Source organism: Suillus paluster (genome assembly GCF_016628075.1).
Source record: "Suillus paluster strain FC165 chromosome Unknown EDB91scaffold_4, whole genome shotgun sequence".
NCBI lineage: Eukaryota > Fungi > Basidiomycota > Agaricomycetes > Boletales > Suillaceae > Suillus > Suillus paluster.
Window position 1 is genome coordinate 734,151 of NW_024537564.1, and position 16,984 is coordinate 751,134.

Below are 16,984 nucleotides of genomic sequence, written 5' to 3' on the forward strand. Positions count from 1 at the left end.
CATCCTGTGTTCATGTTCTGAAGTGGCGCGGGGAGTGCCAGAACTGATCAGACTCAGGGATAGTGCGGCCACTCAGCATCCACCACAGCCTCGCCATGATCCGCCGTGATCACGAATGTCCTGAATTCGTGAAGGAAGCGTACCTGAAGCGCAGCAGATACAATGTTGTGGCGTTCAGTCCATTCCTTGTTTCGACTATACCGACTCACTGAAGTCAGCATCTATTCATACATCATACACTAGTGCAATGCTGATTCAAGTGGAGCCGACCGTCGGGTGTACGTGGGGAACTTTGTGTGGTAGATTTACGGCTGCAATTAAAGGGCATGATACCAGATATTAGCAAAAATGAAAGAAATTCAATCCGCGCTCGTCACGCGCAGGGCGTGGTGTGTTTTTCGTAGGGAATATGGAGTTTATTTCGCACTCCGTTAGGTGTGCTTAACGGGTTTGGGTGCCAAAGTAGATACATATGATACTTTATTTTCCCATCTAAGCTGTCACAGCACTTTCACCGCGTGCACGTCCGCTGTCTTACAGCGTGCGTTGCGTCGCGTCTTTATCGATCTCCCAACGTGATTAACCATCTAGAGTGTAGACTGCAATTCTTCATGTCTTTTCTCACTCTCTTCTTTAAACCTTTGGCTTATATCTCTGTTCCTGTTATCTTACTTCGAACAGTCGCTTCGACTTCTCCCGTTGGGCGTTATTATGCCCAACTGACTATTTACCTTGGGACGCTTGCAGTATTCTCGACATGGGGGCTCTGTGTTGCAGTCGGAATGACACTGATCGGTCGTAGGCATGACGTCAACTATGTCGTCGCTCGGTCGTTCTATGCCATTGCCTAGTCGTATTCTCGACATCCAAGTAGAGGTTGAGGGTGAGGAGCACCTGCAGACATGCCCTATGGTCATGGTAGGCAATCACCAGAGTATGCTCGATATTTTGTGGTTGGGGCGGTATGTGTCATTTACTGAAGCAGCTTACGATGAGTGCTGACCTAGTTCACGTTCTGCTTCACACGGCGCTTGTAGGATGTTCCCTATGAAAGCATCCATTATGGCTAAGAAAGAGCTTCAATGGTCGCCTCTGGGTCCCTGGATGTTCATGTCGGGCGCCGTGTTCGTAGATCGTAGAAACAGTTCAAAGGCACACGAGTCGCTCGCAGCAGCTGGAGAAGAGATGAAGTCCAAGGGTGTCTCGCTGATGATGTTCCCTGAAGGCACACGGCACTGCCAGGAAGTACCATCGTTACTACCCTTCAAGAAAGGTGCTTTCCACCTCGCCGTCCAGGCTGGGATACCTATTATACCCGTCATTTGTGAGAATTACTGGGGAATATATCACAAGGGCGTTTTTGGGACGGGTACCATCAAGGTCCGAGGTTAGTTCCCCTTTTCGCGCACTTAGCTCCTTTCAATCTATGGCCGCTCAACGTTACTCATGAACGCTCACCCTACAGTTCTCCCACCGATTTCAACCGCGGGACTCTCTGTATCAGACGTCCCTGAATTGACAACGCTAGTGCGAGATCAAATGCTGTCGACGTTACGTGACATTTCGGTCAAAGTCGCCTCAGAAGAGGAGATGACAACAGCCGAACAACCAGAAATGAAGACCAATTTGCCCCCTGTTGAAGAATCGGATCCTAAACCAGCTACCGCGGTTGAAGTTGTGTCCGATGATGTTCCGGACACGCCAAGCGAGAGTAGCAGTGAGGCGCCGAGCGTTGATGCTGCGATGTCTCGGTCGTCCTTGAGGCAAGAAGGAAGTGTCAGTGAATATGGAACAGAGACAGACGATGAGGGGATGGTGGTTGTCGGGAGACATCATCACTAGAACAAATGACATTGGCTGCTGAACAGGTAATATTGTAGCGCCTGCAGTGCACGATACCATTCTCGACTTCATTATATAGCTGTTCGTAATCTTGGCACTCTAGACCGACACGCTTAAGTATATATACGATGTTTGTCTTCCTTGATTCAACATGATTACCCCACAAAGCCCACACATTTCCCCGCATTCGGAATGTGAGGGTTTATATGTTTTAGTGCTGCCTCGAGGCTGCTTCGAACAAGCGCCGATTTCTCCAAAAGGTGAAGAGAAATTTTCGCGTCGCGTCACGCTCCAGTTCCCCGTGTTGATTGTTCGCCAGCTGTTCTTGTAAACCAATGATGTTCTAACTTCTCCAAAATGATTTTGCATTCTGAGGGGATTCGGTCCGTTGCACGTAGCCAATTATATGTATCGCCAGCTCGAGCGGTGCAAAATTTTGAAATTTCAATGTACATAAGTGTCATAATGCTCCAAATCCTTGGTGCTTCTCTCTCATTCTGTCAAACGGGATTCGCCCACGATTCCGAACCCCAGTTGCCCGACATTCGCTCGGGTAAATGCTTGTTTCCCAGCTAGTACTTACAAAAAGAAGTATTACGGTTTAAGTTTGCTATATAATTACTAAATAGTTGTTGCCTTCAACCGCCATCTCCTCTCCTCCATATACTTCTAGGACTCCTTTCTTATACCCCGTCTCTAGTGCTTGCGTGCAGTTTAGACATGACCGCCACTAAAGTTCTTCCAGGTAATGCCGTTCACAATGTTGGTCACAATAGAGTTGGACTGATATTGATGTTTCAGAATGCTGGGGTCATCGTGGAGTAAGTTGTACTATGTATACAACGCTCCTGGCACTAAAGTCACTGCTCGTAGGCTTCAGCAGCTTTCCCCGAGAACACGCTCGCCAGCTTTGAAGCCGCCATTAGTGATGGGGCAGATGGCATCGAGAGCGGTATTTAGTAACCCTGGCCTGTCTTGGTCTCCATAACCTCTATCCCAGACGTTCACGTATCGTTGGACGGTGTCGTCGTCATGTTCCACGACCCGGGTATGTTGAATAGTTGACTCTTCTTTCTGATTCGCTCATTCGACGCTGCGTGCGTTCTACAGACTTAGAGAGGACCACCGGATCAAAAGGTGATTTTTGTTTATGGCAATCCATTCCAAGGCACGTGTGTGGTCTGACCAATGATCTTAGGCTTAATTAGGGAACGCGATTGGCACGGCAAAGATGGGATGGAACACCTTCGTACAATCAAACAACCTCAACAATGTATCCCCACGTTCGTGCAGACTATTGCTCTTTTGATGAAAGTAAGTTTCCCCACACTCATGATACCCGTGCGTTCACCATGTGATCTCCGCCCACGTTCTTTGCAGCCCGAGAACCAGCATGTCAAGTTTAACGTTGACGTCAAAGTTCAGAATGACCCAGACCGCCTCTTCTTGCTCATGCATGATGTTATCTCAGCGCAGCCTGAGTGGAGGACGAAACTAGCTCCCCGTATTTTACTGGGCCTTTGGCATCCGCGTTTCGTGGCGTTTGCGAAAGCGAGGTTGCCATATTGCAGGCGCTCACACATTGGCTCGAGCCTTTCGATTGCGCGGAAATACTTCTGGGATGGCGTAGAAGTGTTTTCAATGTCGTTCGCCTCATTGACCACTTCTGATGGCCAGAAGTAAGTTTCATTCTTGAGTTGTCTCAGTGGCAGTGCCGTGACGGCATGGTAAAGGTTCCGAAATGAATGCAAGACTGCGGGCAAGAAGATTATGGTGTGGACAGTGAACGAGCCGGAGCACATGATGGAGGTAGGTGGCTTCATTGTTATAACGCCACCTCTGGTCTCAATTCCCGACGCAGGCTGTACGATGGGACATCGATGTCATCATCACGGACGTGACGAAGAAGTGGCTTGCACTGCGTGCCGCTCTTCAAGGTGAGGGACTCGTTTAATTGGCGTGGACAGGTTATTCACTGTGCTATTAGTCGATTACGACTCCATTCTGTCGCATTACAGCCGATGGTTCCTCTGGACGAATTGGAAGTTTTATCTGCCGCCTGTCTTGCTAAATAGAGCTGCAAGATTGTACCTCGAAGGTGGTGCAGGTCCACTCGACAATTTTGCAACACCCGAGGCGTCTGCGACTGTTGTGGCTTGAAGGATTCTCGAAGATTGATTGCATTTACCATTTTCTTATGTCCGCGTTTCACGTAGCGTTAATACCTCCATTATGTGTCCATTACTTCATTATTTGGGTTGAATGTATAGAATTAGATATCCGGTGATTAGTACTGCTGTTTGCCAGACGATTGCACGATGGATAAGTAGAATTTGTGGTCGCATGCTTGTATACGTCAATGCTATATCAATTATTGTGACTCGACGGGCCGTATGTGGCGAATGTCCACATGTGGTTGGGGCATGGTTAGACTGTGCTGACTGATTCAATTGGCTATACTTACCCCTCTGCTCCAACTTTGCTCTGATTCGACTTCTCACCCGGTTCCGTGAACCGTCAAGCGTCATTGATTGCGCGTACCCACCATATTTATCAGTCTAGTCACCTGTAGCCATGAACTCGTCTCACTACCATCACCAGTCTTCTCGCAGAACGCACAAGAAACGTTCATCATTGTCCAGACTGTCTTCCGACACAGTGCAGACTCTCCCAGAGTACTCGGCCCCACTCAATTGGAGCAAACCATTCGGCAATTCGGCGGGTAACGAATCCGATAGACCACCCGACTACCCTGACAGCGAGGAGGCAGACGCAGACACGGAGGACCAAGCTGTGACCTACGTGCCGCAACGTTTTCACCTCAATTCATTCCAACGCACATCTTACACACGCAGACGGAAACGCCAGCCTTTTCCTGTGCAAGCCGCCGACCCGTTTCTCGACGCGCTGCTTGAGCGCAGTGTACACGCCCTCGAGATGTCGAATGCTCTCATGCAGACCTCAATCTCTACCCAATCCAGTCTTTCGGCGTTGCTTTCGCCTGAAGTTGGACCCGACCGTTCTCTCGAGGTTCGTGCGAGGAACCTTTCAACGCGCATAAGGTTGAACAGCGATGTGCACGGGACATGGATGACCCATCTGGAAGAGATATCGAAAGGTGTGGATGGGCTGTTTGACGAGGAGGGTGGAGACATTAGTGCAGTCAAGCCGGATGATGCTGCAATTAGCCAGAGTCTACCCACATCAAATATCAGGGATTTGCGGCATAGGAGGAAACCGTCACTACTGGAGCTCAACGGCTCGAGTTCGAGCTCATCACAGCTGCAATTCTCTCACCTGAAACGTGATGTGCTCGTTGCACCTGCCCCTAGGGCACTTACCCAGTATATTGAATCAACAGCTGATCCCTCCATGATACTCTTGCCCTCCACCCTGGGGTTACGGGCCTCTGGTTCATCGCACTCGGCCGACTGGCAGGACCACACTTTTACTTCACAGCAGGAACTGCAGTCTTCACAGTCATTGCCTCTTTTGTCAGGGCAGCCGCAGGTGGTACCAACTCCAGCATACAATTTCCTCTCCAACATAGTGAAACGTTCAGAGTCAGCCACGCCTCCACCATCCACTACATCATCCCCTCATGCTTTCGTATCACGGCGTGGATCAACGAGCACATGCAGCACTGATCGAGGATCAAAGTTATCTATGTCCCCTTCCTCGGTACGGAGGAAACAAGCATCTCCTGATCGCAGTCGCAAGCCAGAGTCTGCAACACGATCTCGTTCTACGACGCCCAGGCGACCATCCCCTCCTCCCCGCATAATGACTCCACCCATCGAGGAGCTTTCCGCTGGCTCTTCTGATTCATCCGATCAGCCTACTGGCTACCGCGCAGTTAAATCCCTCCGTAAAATCCTTGACGAACAAGCTTCTTCCATCTCCGTCAACTCCCTTCGAAAAGAGCCTAAAAAGACTCGCTCACCCACGTTCATGCCTGTCACGCCTGCGCCCGCCCCAATTGCTTCCACATCCACCGCCACCGCCTCCATATCCCGTCTTTTCACGAAAGGCAGACATTCATCCTCCACACGTCCCCCTTCCCCACCTACGCATTCCTCCCTGAAGGTGCGCTCTGTGCCTCCGACACCTCGTTCATCGCCGAGCACAGGCAGTCTCTCAGAGATGTTTGGAAACGGGGTGGCCAAAGTCCTCGGGAGTGATCCCCCGTCAGGCGTGTCGACGCCCAAGCGCATCAGCTTTGCAGAGCTCCCAGAGTCATATGCGGGCACACGTCCAGGGCCTTCGAAGCTTTCGGAGAAGCGGAAGAATAAGAGCCGCAAGCGCAAGGGGAAAGACAAGGAAGAGGGGGAGACACGTGGGTGGCTAGAGGCGTTGTTCAATGTGGGACCTGCGAGATCTGGACGGATGGAGGAGCGTATGGAGGAACGCATGGCACGAGGCTGGAGTCGGCCTGGAGGTGGAACGTTGGATGATTGGGCAGTATAAAGTTCGTGTCGCGGTCGGAACGGCCAGGATAATTTATGGGGGTGTATATGAATGTGTTTTTATTTCCCTTTTCTCTCTCTAATTTGCTTTCGCGCGGTATTTTTACGACGATGTCATGACTGTTACCGCGTACATTTCTTACACGTCCACTGACCTTTTAACATAACTATACACTGTTCATATCCTCTCATGACACGTACTACATTCTCGTGTACTTTGAGTAGCTGAGCACTGCATTTTTAAACTGTTTCAATATTGTACACTAACTGAATGAGTCGATCATAAGAAAGTCTGGCATAGGTATAATGTACAAAGAATACATAACGCATATTGTAGCATAATTTGGCATAGATCGTATAGGCAGTCCAACGAGAGGAAGTAACGTACAGTGCTCGTTCATTAATCATTCCCAAACCAACACCACTGATGGACGGTCGCCCCGAATCGCTACAAGAAGGCCCGTCCGTAGGTGACGACAAGGCCACCGATGATCCCCGCAAATGCCATCTGAAGAAACCCATGACCTGCTGTTCGCAGGTGCCCTTGAACCGCATGCCCACCGGGAATACTGTACATCGACTGGTCAAAGGTCGCATTACGCACATCACGCTGAGCGGCAGGTTGATCCACAGCATTGCAGAACGGTGCGTTCTGTATGACCGGAGCTGCCGCGTTACTTTTTGGAAAGCTGAAATCAGTCATCGAGCCCTGTGTGAGGGCGCCTGGCATGCGCTGTGAATGTACCGCATACCGAAGGTCTTCCTCGCGGTCACTGAGGATGACCCACACCGTCTCTCGCGATTTCTCACGCGGGATCTTGGCGGGGTGTGCAGGAGGGGCTTTCATTACGCTAAAGAGCTTCCCCTCACGTTGTGCAGTGCGTTGGACCTTGGGAACATCTTGACGCGGGACGCGGTATACGCTGTAAAGCGGCGTGCCCGCACGGAGGGCGGTATTAAGGCTTATATCGGTGATAGGTGACTGCGAGAACGGGGACCACTCGCGGGGAGGCGGCGAGTTAGTGCAACCCGATATGTATGAATCAAACACCGGCTCAGGGGTTTCCTCCTTGACGGAAAAGTCGGGATAGTAGTACAAAGGGTCCGAATCGTCCCACTCGTCGGCGGGATAGTTAGGAGCAGGAGAACCTCCGACAGAGAAGGGTGCAATATTTTCTTTTCCAGACCCACCGTCGGACAGAGGCTCTGTAGGTGTGAGAGACTCGTTGCGGTGGGCGGTTTCGTGGGGTCGCTCGCGCGGTGGCGAGATCCAATTAGGATTTCGCCAGTGCCAACGGTCGCCAGGTGGAACCTGAAAACCGTGGAACTCGTATGTAGGTGGAGGGGAGTCGGGGGGCAAAGGAATGTGCGATGTACGCTGAGAAGACGCAGGGCAGACGAATATGTTGTTCTTTCGCGTATGGCCCGCCATGGTCGACCCGCACTTGTGACACATCGGGCGCTTCCTTTGCGAAGTCACGGTGCGCTGGGCAAAAACCATTTCTGTACGGCGTATTCTTGGGTGAAGATTGTTCTTCTGTTCATGAATAGAACAGAAGGTAGTTTCGTTCAGTGCAGGAAGGTTGTAGTGAGGATTCTGAATAGACGTCAAGAGAATACACGACTCACCGACTGCTGTGTGATTGCTTTGATGGCAGCGGGGTGCTACGATCCCACCCTCGAGCTTATAAAAAGCTCGCGCAGTAGCAAGTGTTGTATTGCATCACGTTTTGGGTGGTTCGTAGAACAAGCCTTGAATTCGACATGAAGGTCGCGCTGGAGACAGAAGTGCAAGCTGATCGGTGGATGGCAACCCGCAGAAGGGATTGCATGCCTCCCCTGAATGTTTGTTGAATGCGTACAAGAAATCCTTGTACTTACATGCGCGCCACAACGGCATGCCGAAATGTATGTTCGAAAAATACAAGACATTTAGCAACCTCACCATGTCGACAGTCTTGTAATGTTCAAATGCCCCATTCTTGGTTGTTGATCGCGAGAACACCTCGACAATGATTGCACGAATACAAAGTACGTTTCAATATCTAAATAACAAACATTCTGAGCAAAGCCGTTACTGTATGCAAATGGACGCAATGGACCTCAGGGCGCGGACACTGCAACTACACTTCCCCATCGGTCCTCCTGATGTACCTTGACTGACAAAACTTGGGTGGACACCTCTAAGACAGACGTCTAGCTATAATGTTCTGCTTGCTTGGTGAATGCCTTGACATGAACCTCCCCTGCCTAGGAGTCTGAGCTGCAGCCACGGCATCCTAACGGATAGGTCAGTGACGAGCGAGAAATCGAAATATGAGCACTTACCACAATGTACGCATTCGACAACTGTACCCGACCGTACCTGTGCTTTCGGGACACGACAGATACAAGTAGAGCCTTGATAGTTCATGTCCTGGACAAATGAGTGAGCGACGTCTCAGCGAGTCAAAAGGTGAGTAATACCTTGGTCTGGATACATCTGAGGCAGCACAACTTCTCGTAACCTGTCTTTTTCCATTTGGCTATCAGGCTAAAGCAATTGATGTTCAGTATGTGACAAAGTTTAAAGACTAGCAACTAACTTACTTTGCATCTGCGTATCCTTCCTTCAAGAGCCAGTCGTAAAGCTCCTTCGTGATAGCTTCGCGCTTGTAATAGAGCTCATAGATGTAACGCGACCGGGTATGTGAGATACGCATTATGGGCCAGAGGGACTCGGCCTTGCGTTTGCCCTCATGAGACTCGTTTTCGGCGTCTCTCATCTTCTTCGCGTAGTCATCGAGAATCTACAGCATGGTCAAAATGGAAATAAACTGCTCGTGAACACTACCTACGCTCTCAATATCTTCGAAGCCTTCCGGGGGCTTCTTCGTCCTCGTTGTGCGTATTCTGGGCATCGTTGGTCACGGCGGGGAGGTGAGGTCTACCCGTGAGAACTTTCATTCAACACCAAGTTCTGACAAAGCTTTCCATTTTAGTATCTGTTGTGTCTGTCCTGCCTTGTCGACGTTGTACGTTCTCTGGCTGTGTCTTGTTTTTCTTTTGGCGTCGGGGCCCCCTACGAAGCCATGAGGTCGCGTATGTCGCGTCAAAAGAAGTCTAGTGTTCAGTCATTCTCCCATGGTTCAGGTCTGATCATTGCGTAAGGACTTGTTAGAGCCCAGCTGCTTGTATCTTCTTCTTCTATCATCATATCGGCTGGTCACGCGTTGCTCACTGAACGTGCAGATTGTACTTACCTTCTAAGGGATGACTTATCTCTGGCCGGTGAACGGCACATCGGTCGGACATCAGGTCGGCAGGGGTTCGTCTCCCTTGACTCGTCATGACGAAGCCTATCTCAAACATCCTTGTTGTATAAACGCGACGCTTCCTACAGCCGATTATCGCTTCTTCGAAGGTCCCAAAAACACGGGAATTACGAATGCGATGAGCACAGACTTTGTTGACCGGCTGGACTTATTACTAAGGTTATCATACATGTCTGGTATGGGTGATCACAAGGCGGTCGTGTTTGAACTTTCTCAAGGCGAGTAATTATAGTACAAGTTTCAACGAAATCAATATCACTGCCCTCTTTCTCCGTCTACCCTTCTGTTCTGCTGTTTCCGTCGCTTCTACATGGAACAACTGGTGCGTGAGGCTAGCAAGGTATCCGCCCTCGAAAGTACTCAAGCGGTGCTCTGTGCAATGGGCCCGGTCTCCTGGATTCATTGCGATGCCGGTGACCCACATGCGCGTTGGAGCCACACCAGTGGAAGACGTATCAAGGATCTACTCCCTTTCCTTCCGGAGCGTTGATGATCCAATCTGGTCTCAGTCTTCTCGTTCTTTACTTGGTTGCGAACGGGAGGTATCAAGTTGCGATTGAAAACCTGGCGGTGGAAATCGTAGCGAGGCAGTGGACTGACATCATCAAATAGTGGCTGCGGACGTTCGCTGCCTTAGGTGTGACTGCGGATATATCGCTCGATGTTCTGACCTCGCGGCCTATAATGTGCACTTTCCTCACATGACTTTACGGGAATTCCGTACATATTCTTAGTTCTACACTCATCATGTTAGGTTGCGAGGTTATGGATCTCGTTCATGCTGTTCTAATAACATTCTGCCATCTGACGAATTCATGCGCCTTGGACACCTTACCTTGGGCTTCTGGACTTCGTCAAATATGCGCAAGAGAATTAGCATCGCAAACAGATGATACTTGATCTGCCTCGTTTGACTTGTCGTTCGTTATATGTCTGTTATGTAAGGCGGTGCCGTACACGATGGTTGTGGGAGGCACGTTCATAGTGCACAAGTCTACTTCAACAGCGTCGACCACAACATCCATCAGGCAGTCTAGTAACTCACCCGACCGCGTTTTAGGAGTTTTTTTGTTTTGTTTTGCTTTCTGACGGACCTGGCGCCTTGGACATTTCTGTTGGGCACTTCTTCGGGCCTATTCTCAACATGCCACTCGTCGTTCCTGCTCTCCGTTTGTTTATGACTTTTATGAACGTGTATGACACGTACAAGACTCTCAAAGTACCACCTGGACGCAAGGGCGGGCTCCCTAGCACCAGAGCGATGACTCAGAGAAAGAGAGACCTCAAAGGGTGTCTTGCAGTTTGGGTTGTTTGGGTAAGACATTGCCAGTGTAATTCGTAGTCTACGTAGCGTGCTCATGCTCAGTGCTATTGTGCTGTAGTGCTGCCTTGCAGCATATGAGAGAACATTTGACCGTTTTGTCAGCTTCATCGTACCGTTCTACAGCGAAATCAAGTCGGTTACGTTACTGTTTCTCCTGCTCACCCGTGCCAAGGTAGGACGACAATAATTTCTCTTCCTTGCAAGCGAAGCTGATGCCTTATTCACTCAGGGTGCTGAACCTCTGTACTTGCATATTCTGCGTCCACTTATCAAGCCATATGTGGATACCCTTGACCCAATGCTCGACCTAGCAAGGGATATCGGAGATTTTCTGTTTGCTCTCTCACAAGTTCCGCTCAACTATGTTCTCTCCCTGTCCTCGGGTCTGTCTTGGCACACAGAAGAAAATGAATCGGCCACCGACATTTCTGGAATCTCAGCTTCAGGGTTGAACGCGACACGCTCCAGCAGTTACTCTAATATACCCATGGCAGCTAAAGCATATACCACCGTGGATGCAAATCCCCGGGCTGCAGACAGGCGCCCAGTCACTATCCGCAGCGTCTCTGACAATAGGGCGCGACCCAAGTCTCGTCAACCTTCTGTTGAATACTACGAGGGCACGTCACTGGAGCGCCGTGTGCGGTATTCTAAGTCGTCCTCAATGACAACCCTTCCACACTACCCCAATAATACGGTTGGTCGTGTTCATGCGCGCCCCGCCACAAGCAGTACCAGAAAGGCTGCATATCAGATCTGGCATCCCCCACCGTCTGCGCACGAAGAGGAACGCAGACGAAGCCGCCTATCCGTTGGACGGTCGGGAATAGCCAATGCATCTACTCCCAATTTGATGACCCCTCCACCAGCCGTTGTCGTCAGTGAACCTCCTGACGAAGACTGGAGAGGGTATCCAGCTTTTCCTTCGGCATACCCACCAACGCCCTTGCCTACATCTCATTCTCTTCCTGGAACCACGCCATCTAGACAGGATGATTGCAACGACTCACCTCCTGCCCAGGCTACCGTAATTTCGCCCATTCTGGAGGACACATTGAACCACAACCAGGATTTTGATGTGTCGCTCCAGCAGGCGCATGAGCCCACGAGCCCCAGCTCTAGCAGCTGCTCGAGCGACGAAAGCAGTAGCCTACCACGGGTTCATCCTGGTGTGGACGGGTTCCAATCATCCGGCGGTGTACGCAGCCAGGACGAGGATGCGTACACGGATGTCGATGATGATGATTTTGATGTTACCTTACGGACTCCTTATCGCGCTTCCCCGTCGTCAGTGGCATCCAACGCATCTTCCTCTGCTGCGAGCCTGCACAGTACTTTGACCACTAACGATAATGCGTCATCCCTGCGTACCAGCAACTCATCAGAGTCCATTCGCTCTTTCCATACATCTGGTTCGGCATATTATGCAGGACAAAAACGCTCGTACCCGACTATTACAAGAAGTCAAACAAATACCACCATACGTGGCAAGGTTACTGCGGCCGCATCTTACAAAAACGACCTCGACTCTGGCCCCGGCGAAACTGACGATGATGATGAGGACATTGATAGTGAGGATAGTGGCGTAGGAGCCAAGAGGAGAAAAGTTCTTGAGCCTACCCGGCGAACCACACACCTTCGTCCTATCGCTAAGCCCACTACAAACGTTCGGAAGCCTCCCTTGACTACCAGGAACCTCCCAGCATCCGCTCGCGGGAAAGTCGTTGCTCCTGCGCAAAAAAACCGTACTCGTGGTGGTTCACGTGCTGCACCCCAGACGGCAGGATTAGCCTCCCAGCGAACACACATTGCGCGGACAGACCCGAAGAGGCACGTCGAAACCGCCGTCGCAAGACGCTGGAACCTATCCTCGCGCAGGGACCGCACGAAACAAGACTTGATGTCGGTTGTATGACTTTTTCAAACTTGATCCAGTCCCTTTCTGAGCTCTCCTTCTATCCACGCATGCCAACGATTGACATTCACTGTACACGAGACCACATTGCTATCGCAGTTCATACACATTACATTGCATGTAAATCATTTATTGAGTATCGGAAGGTCTTTGTCTTGGCGTAGTTCATTTGCTGTGGTTATAACGTTTGAAGTGTTGAAACGGAAAGTTGAACTCTGCTTATGCTGCCAATGTGCCCTCTGTTAACGTGTTCGCAATTAAAGCTCCTTGGATCTGTCAACAACTACTCTATTCGCACATCGCTTTTGCATCCCTTGCAATATTATTTATTTAGGATAATGTGTACCGCCGCTGCGATTCGAGCGAGTGCAGCCTTTGCACCAACGGCAACGTTCTCCAACAAGCTAACTCGCCCCCACCCAAAGACTCAGAGAACAACTTCTCACTGGCGTCTCCTCCTTCGCGGCATCCGGTCAAAGTCAAAGCCATGCACAGTATCCATGGTCATGAAACTCCCCTGCGGGCAGTCGCCATATGCATCTGATACCTATCGTCTTCTCACTCGTTCCAGCCTTAAGCTGCCTTCGCTGCCCATCCATCATTGTCGCACCAGCGGGCTTCTGATTTCTCGCTCAGTTGAGTTTATCGAGCTGCGACGACAATCAAGACATCCATGAACCGCCACGCAATAGCCTCGAGGCAAGTGTCATATTGTTCGAAACACGCCGTCGGTGGAACTTCATCTGACGTGCACGGTGGCGCCTACATACGCCCACAAAGTCGCTGATGGCGGTAAATATTTCCCACCCATAAGTCATCATCGGTCCGGCGAGTAGCATGGCACAGCATATTTTCTGCGTCAGAAACTGCAAGCGGTGCATTATCTTGCCGCTTGGTCTCACTAACGCGCGATACATTCTGTGTATTAACGCCGGTGAACACGTTTTTCCTGCACATGCACCCCAGAATAAGGTATTCCCGCACTGAATGCTTCGGTCGTGGGCTGTACTTGAACCGAAACGAACTTCGTTATAAGGACATGCGTCAAATGGTCCTGATATTCCCCTTCACGAAGGTCCCATACGCTTTGGTATTTCACAATTTTTTACTTTCATATCTCGCGATACCTCATGGACGGACGTGAAGATGGCCGGGGTCGTGTCATAGGTACCGAACTCCGATGTATACCAACAATATTCGTAAGTCGTAAACACTTCATTTTTATTCTTGATAAGTCTGACCGTCCATTCCTCTCAACAGCTCGAACCGTGTTGGGGACTGAAATGGTGCCGCAAATATTATGCTCTAAAACCAAGCGATTATGACATTGGGGTCATAACACCAGATGGAAAATATAACTCCCTAAAATTTGGTGGTCCTTTAGCTATGGAGCATGAAGCTCGGGATAAGGTTGAAAAATCCAACCCATCTCCAAGCCTGCCCCGCACCATCCACGATACTGGTGGTCAGTTAGGCTTAAGGAGACACCAACTGTCTTCTCCACCATCTTGGGACCTCAGCGTGCCTACATCTCCCATGCCCTCTGTTGTGCCCGAGAGAACACAAGGTCGACCTGATCTTATGTGTTCTGATGTCACTGCTGCCCATTCCTCAGTGGCTCTGATTACGCCAGCCGGGACGGAGGGGACGCTACACATACCCTCATCTAGTACAGGATCCACCTTGCCGTCGATCCAGCCACATTTGGAACCCTATACATCAGAGCTCTTGTATGCTTTGCTCCCGGGACCTTCCCCGTACTCATCGCAGAACTCTCGTGCCCCCACAGTGGGGACGCCCCAGCATTTACCTCATTCAAGCACAGTATCACAGGATCCTGATGCCCTGCTGTATAGCGTAGCATCGGACAATGATCCCTCTTTAGAGCAATTTGCTCAAATAGCAAACGCGCAGTTTCCCCCAGACACCGTCAATGCCCATTCCCCCTCACAGGTTCATGCCATGACTATCATGCAGGCCCCACAATCGACTTCGCCGGATTCATGGCACAGCCTCGATTTCTCTCCTATGTCGGCGACATCGTTGACATGTTCAACGTCATTCAGCGCTGACAGCAGTTTGATTGGAGAGTTCGAGCAGCTTCATGGCACATGGGTGGTAACTCCAATGTCAGAATTAATGATGATGGGCTTGGACAAATCGCCGCAATCTAATTTCCAGTCGGAGGCAGGGATGACGGATGAATACTGGCAGCTGAGCCGGAACGACACGCCTTTCTCACCGATCCATCAGCCGAGAGGGCTATCTCCTATCGATATGGGTGTGTTTCAGTTACCAGGCACTAGCGAGGTAGAGGAGAACACATATTATCTTTCCGACACCTGTCTCTTCTCCAGCAGCTTCAGTAGCACCTTCGCTTGCTGAAGGTCATTAGGCAGCTACCCTGATGCCAGTGTCATTTCATTCGATGTTTCTGTTTTCATTGTTTCCAAGAACATGGCGAACATGATGCGCCCTCATCGTGCTACGCCATGTTGTGTCTTCACGCGTCCTGTTTAGCATGCATGCACATGGCTGGCCATGCATGCCGGCATCAAAATGAACGAGCCTGGGGTGTTGCAAGATGCGCGCGAGTTTATATTCATTTAATACAAGAATACAAGCACATAATGTTAATGTTGATGTTTGCCCTTATGTTCTACTAGCATCGTAATAAACGTTATTACTTTCGATCGATTTGGATTAGATTTGTCCGCACACCATGACGCAGTGGTGGACAGATCTAGAGAAGTCGATATCGACATCCGCGGCACCACGCCACACCTGCAGGCCCGGCGGTTTTGAAATTTAGTAATAGCTGTTGCATGTACGACTTCTACTTATTAGTAAACATTCCTCTCGTCCCTCCCGGTTCATAGACGGGAACTAACCATGTCCCGCGAACTGCCAGAGCAGTCGGGCGTAAATACGGAAGTGCCTCCTCCAGCATATTCCGTCCATCTACATAACTCGTCCTCAGTGCAACAACCACTTTCTCCTCATCAACGGATACCCGGAGCTTACCCTCAGTGCACTCAATCTCAATCATTTTTCGGTTCAAATGCTGCACCATCGTTCATCCCACCATCACATTTTGGGCCCACTCCTCTATTAAACTCTGACCCTACGTTAGGGCTGCTGCCATATTACGACCTGCGCTCCCCGTATGCCATTGCGGAAGCGACGTCCCGTGCACGTTGGCGTTTCATTTGTGCTTCCCTGTGGGCAGTCGGTATCACCATATTGCTGCTCGTGGTCGGTGGATTCAGAGGATTGCGAGATATGTAGGCACCTGCGGCATATGTGTCATTCTGTAGTAAGTAGGTCCGGGGTCACCATCTTCATTGTTACTGAGTCGCGCGAAATGCAGCTTTTCATATGGACGATATATTTTGGCCGGCACGCATAGATTTTTCCATGTACGATAGTTCTGCCCTGTCTTCTTCAGACAAACGCTGATCACCTTCTCCCCTGTCTGCAGATGCTCCATGTAAACATATTGTATCCTGTACAATACCCATGGCAATTTTACTGCATGAAGTGCAAGGCACTCCTTACTTTGGGCGACATTTTTTTTGGTCTCACAGCTTTCAGTAGTGGTTCCTGTTGACATTCATACTTTTTCAAAAATCAGTAACTCGGTTCCGCGGAACAACGCAGAGCCTATGATAACCTGTGTGCCAATGACCAGTACCCGAGCACAAGGTTGACTTCAGAGTGAGTGTCATCCCCGGGCGGCAACTAATTAGGCCAGAAGGATACGAGCCTTGTTGCGACTGGACAGGACCCATCACAATATGACCTAGAGCAGGTACACTTCAGAAAGGATGTATTATGTGCGCAGTATGTTTGTTAGGAGCACAAATTCTAGCCGCAACTACTGTCAAGATGATTTGCCTTGGTGCATGCATCGAGCTCAAGAGTGGATACAGATCAATGGCACCTTGATAATAAACGCGGATGTCTCATATGTTGCATTTGCTGTATGTTCGTCGATTCAATATTTCACCAACATACAGCAATAATACATTGCGCAAGCGCTCCGCTGAGCGCATGGTTACGAGAGCCGGTAGGGTCGAAGATAAACGGAATATCGGAATTTTATAATAATAGTTTACGAGGA

The 16,984-nt window shown here is 50.0% G+C and overlaps 8 protein-coding genes across 8 annotated transcripts; 6 read left to right on the plus strand and 2 right to left on the minus strand.

Annotated features, from left to right (window-relative positions):
* The first annotated feature begins 371 nt into the window (after positions 1–371).
* On the plus strand, positions 372–2,056 carry EDB91DRAFT_1103005 (uncharacterized protein). The gene is made up of 4 exons (XM_041317315.1): positions 372–821; positions 877–962; positions 1,038–1,387; positions 1,466–2,056. Exons 1-4 carry the CDS (start codon positions 612–614, stop codon positions 1,840–1,842), a joined length of 1,023 nt encoding a protein of 340 aa, XP_041182598.1. The 5' UTR covers positions 372–611; the 3' UTR covers positions 1,843–2,056.
* A 290-nt stretch (positions 2,057–2,346) lies between these two features.
* EDB91DRAFT_1103009 (PLC-like phosphodiesterase) lies at positions 2,347–4,222 on the plus strand. The gene is made up of 10 exons (XM_041317316.1): positions 2,347–2,587; positions 2,644–2,663; positions 2,716–2,794; positions 2,843–2,890; positions 2,953–2,979; positions 3,041–3,156; positions 3,223–3,521; positions 3,576–3,651; positions 3,704–3,779; positions 3,830–4,222. Exons 1-10 carry the CDS (start codon positions 2,563–2,565, stop codon positions 4,000–4,002), a joined length of 939 nt encoding a protein of 312 aa, XP_041182599.1. The 5' UTR covers positions 2,347–2,562; the 3' UTR covers positions 4,003–4,222.
* Positions 4,223–4,237: 15 nt separating this feature from the next.
* EDB91DRAFT_521321 (uncharacterized protein) lies at positions 4,238–6,533 on the plus strand. The gene has a single exon (XM_041327562.1). It carries the CDS (start codon positions 4,417–4,419, stop codon positions 6,307–6,309), a length of 1,893 nt encoding a protein of 630 aa, XP_041182600.1. The 5' UTR covers positions 4,238–4,416; the 3' UTR covers positions 6,310–6,533.
* Positions 6,534–7,891, minus strand: EDB91DRAFT_521322 (uncharacterized protein). Its single transcript, XM_041327563.1, has one exon. The coding sequence runs from the start codon at positions 7,807–7,809 to the stop codon at positions 6,757–6,759; it is 1,053 nt and encodes a 350-aa protein (XP_041182601.1). The 5' UTR covers positions 7,810–7,891; the 3' UTR covers positions 6,534–6,756.
* Positions 7,892–8,250: 359 nt separating this feature from the next.
* Positions 8,251–9,246, minus strand: EDB91DRAFT_1103020 (G10 protein). The gene is made up of 5 exons (XM_041317317.1): positions 9,146–9,246; positions 8,898–9,097; positions 8,775–8,841; positions 8,637–8,724; positions 8,251–8,587 (listed from the first exon to the last, which is right to left on the minus strand). Exons 1-5 carry the CDS (start codon positions 9,206–9,208, stop codon positions 8,559–8,561), a joined length of 447 nt encoding a protein of 148 aa, XP_041182602.1. The 5' UTR covers positions 9,209–9,246; the 3' UTR covers positions 8,251–8,558.
* Positions 9,247–10,580: 1,334 nt separating this feature from the next.
* EDB91DRAFT_521326 (uncharacterized protein) lies at positions 10,581–12,972 on the plus strand. Its single transcript, XM_041327564.1, has 3 exons — positions 10,581–10,937; positions 11,005–11,118; positions 11,176–12,972. Exons 1-3 carry the CDS (start codon positions 10,767–10,769, stop codon positions 12,859–12,861), a joined length of 1,971 nt encoding a protein of 656 aa, XP_041182603.1. The 5' UTR covers positions 10,581–10,766; the 3' UTR covers positions 12,862–12,972.
* A 749-nt stretch (positions 12,973–13,721) lies between these two features.
* Positions 13,722–15,555, plus strand: EDB91DRAFT_1333471 (uncharacterized protein). The gene is made up of 2 exons (XM_041325432.1): positions 13,722–14,060; positions 14,122–15,555. The coding sequence occupies exons 1-2, from the start codon at positions 13,992–13,994 to the stop codon at positions 15,244–15,246; spliced, it is 1,194 nt and encodes a 397-aa protein (XP_041182604.1). The 5' UTR covers positions 13,722–13,991; the 3' UTR covers positions 15,247–15,555.
* A 24-nt stretch (positions 15,556–15,579) lies between these two features.
* EDB91DRAFT_521681 (uncharacterized protein) lies at positions 15,580–16,419 on the plus strand. Its single transcript, XM_041327565.1, has one exon. The coding sequence runs from the start codon at positions 15,754–15,756 to the stop codon at positions 16,147–16,149; it is 396 nt and encodes a 131-aa protein (XP_041182605.1). The 5' UTR covers positions 15,580–15,753; the 3' UTR covers positions 16,150–16,419.
* The last annotated feature ends 565 nt before the right edge of the window (positions 16,420–16,984 follow it).

Excerpts from the sequence above, each read along its gene's own strand:
- EDB91DRAFT_1103005 (XM_041317315.1), top strand. The coding sequence starts at position 612 with ATGTCTTTTCTCACTCTCTTCTTTAAACCTTTGGCTTATATCTCTGTT. Across the intron at positions 822-876 it reads GGCATGACGTCAACTATGTC|GTTGAGGGTGAGGAGCACCT; the intron begins GTCGCTCGGTCG and ends ATCCAAGTAGAG. Across the intron at positions 963-1,037 it reads GATATTTTGTGGTTGGGGCG|GATGTTCCCTATGAAAGCAT; the intron begins GTATGTGTCATT and ends CGGCGCTTGTAG.
- EDB91DRAFT_1103009 (XM_041317316.1), top strand. The coding sequence starts at position 2,563 with ATGACCGCCACTAAAGTTCTTCCAG. Across the intron at positions 2,980-3,040 it reads GAGGACCACCGGATCAAAAG|GCTTAATTAGGGAACGCGAT; the intron begins GTGATTTTTGTT and ends CAATGATCTTAG. Across the intron at positions 3,652-3,703 it reads AGCCGGAGCACATGATGGAG|GCTGTACGATGGGACATCGA; the intron begins GTAGGTGGCTTC and ends TTCCCGACGCAG.
- EDB91DRAFT_521321 (XM_041327562.1), top strand. The coding sequence starts at position 4,417 with ATGAACTCGTCTCACTACCATCACCAGTCTTCTCGCAGAACGCACAAG.
- EDB91DRAFT_521322 (XM_041327563.1), bottom strand. The coding sequence starts at position 7,809 with ATGGTTTTTGCCCAGCGCACCGTGACTTCGCAAAGGAAGCGCCCGATG.
- EDB91DRAFT_1103020 (XM_041317317.1), bottom strand. The coding sequence starts at position 9,208 with ATGCCCAGAATACGCACAACGAGGACGAAGAAGCCCCCGGAAGGCTTC. Across the intron at positions 8,842-8,897 it reads GAAGGATACGCAGATGCAAA|CCTGATAGCCAAATGGAAAA; the intron begins GTAAGTTAGTTG and ends CAATTGCTTTAG. Across the intron at positions 8,588-8,636 it reads TGTCGAATGCGTACATTGTG|GATGCCGTGGCTGCAGCTCA; the intron begins GTAAGTGCTCAT and ends CCTATCCGTTAG.
- EDB91DRAFT_521326 (XM_041327564.1), top strand. The coding sequence starts at position 10,767 with ATGCCACTCGTCGTTCCTGCTCTCCGTTTGTTTATGACTTTTATGAAC. Across the intron at positions 10,938-11,004 it reads TTGCAGTTTGGGTTGTTTGG|TGCTGCCTTGCAGCATATGA; the intron begins GTAAGACATTGC and ends ATTGTGCTGTAG. Across the intron at positions 11,119-11,175 it reads TCCTGCTCACCCGTGCCAAG|GGTGCTGAACCTCTGTACTT; the intron begins GTAGGACGACAA and ends TTATTCACTCAG.
- EDB91DRAFT_1333471 (XM_041325432.1), top strand. The coding sequence starts at position 13,992 with ATGGACGGACGTGAAGATGGCCGGGGTCGTGTCATAGGTACCGAACTC. Across the intron at positions 14,061-14,121 it reads GATGTATACCAACAATATTC|CTCGAACCGTGTTGGGGACT; the intron begins GTAAGTCGTAAA and ends TCCTCTCAACAG.
- EDB91DRAFT_521681 (XM_041327565.1), top strand. The coding sequence starts at position 15,754 with ATGTCCCGCGAACTGCCAGAGCAGTCGGGCGTAAATACGGAAGTGCCT.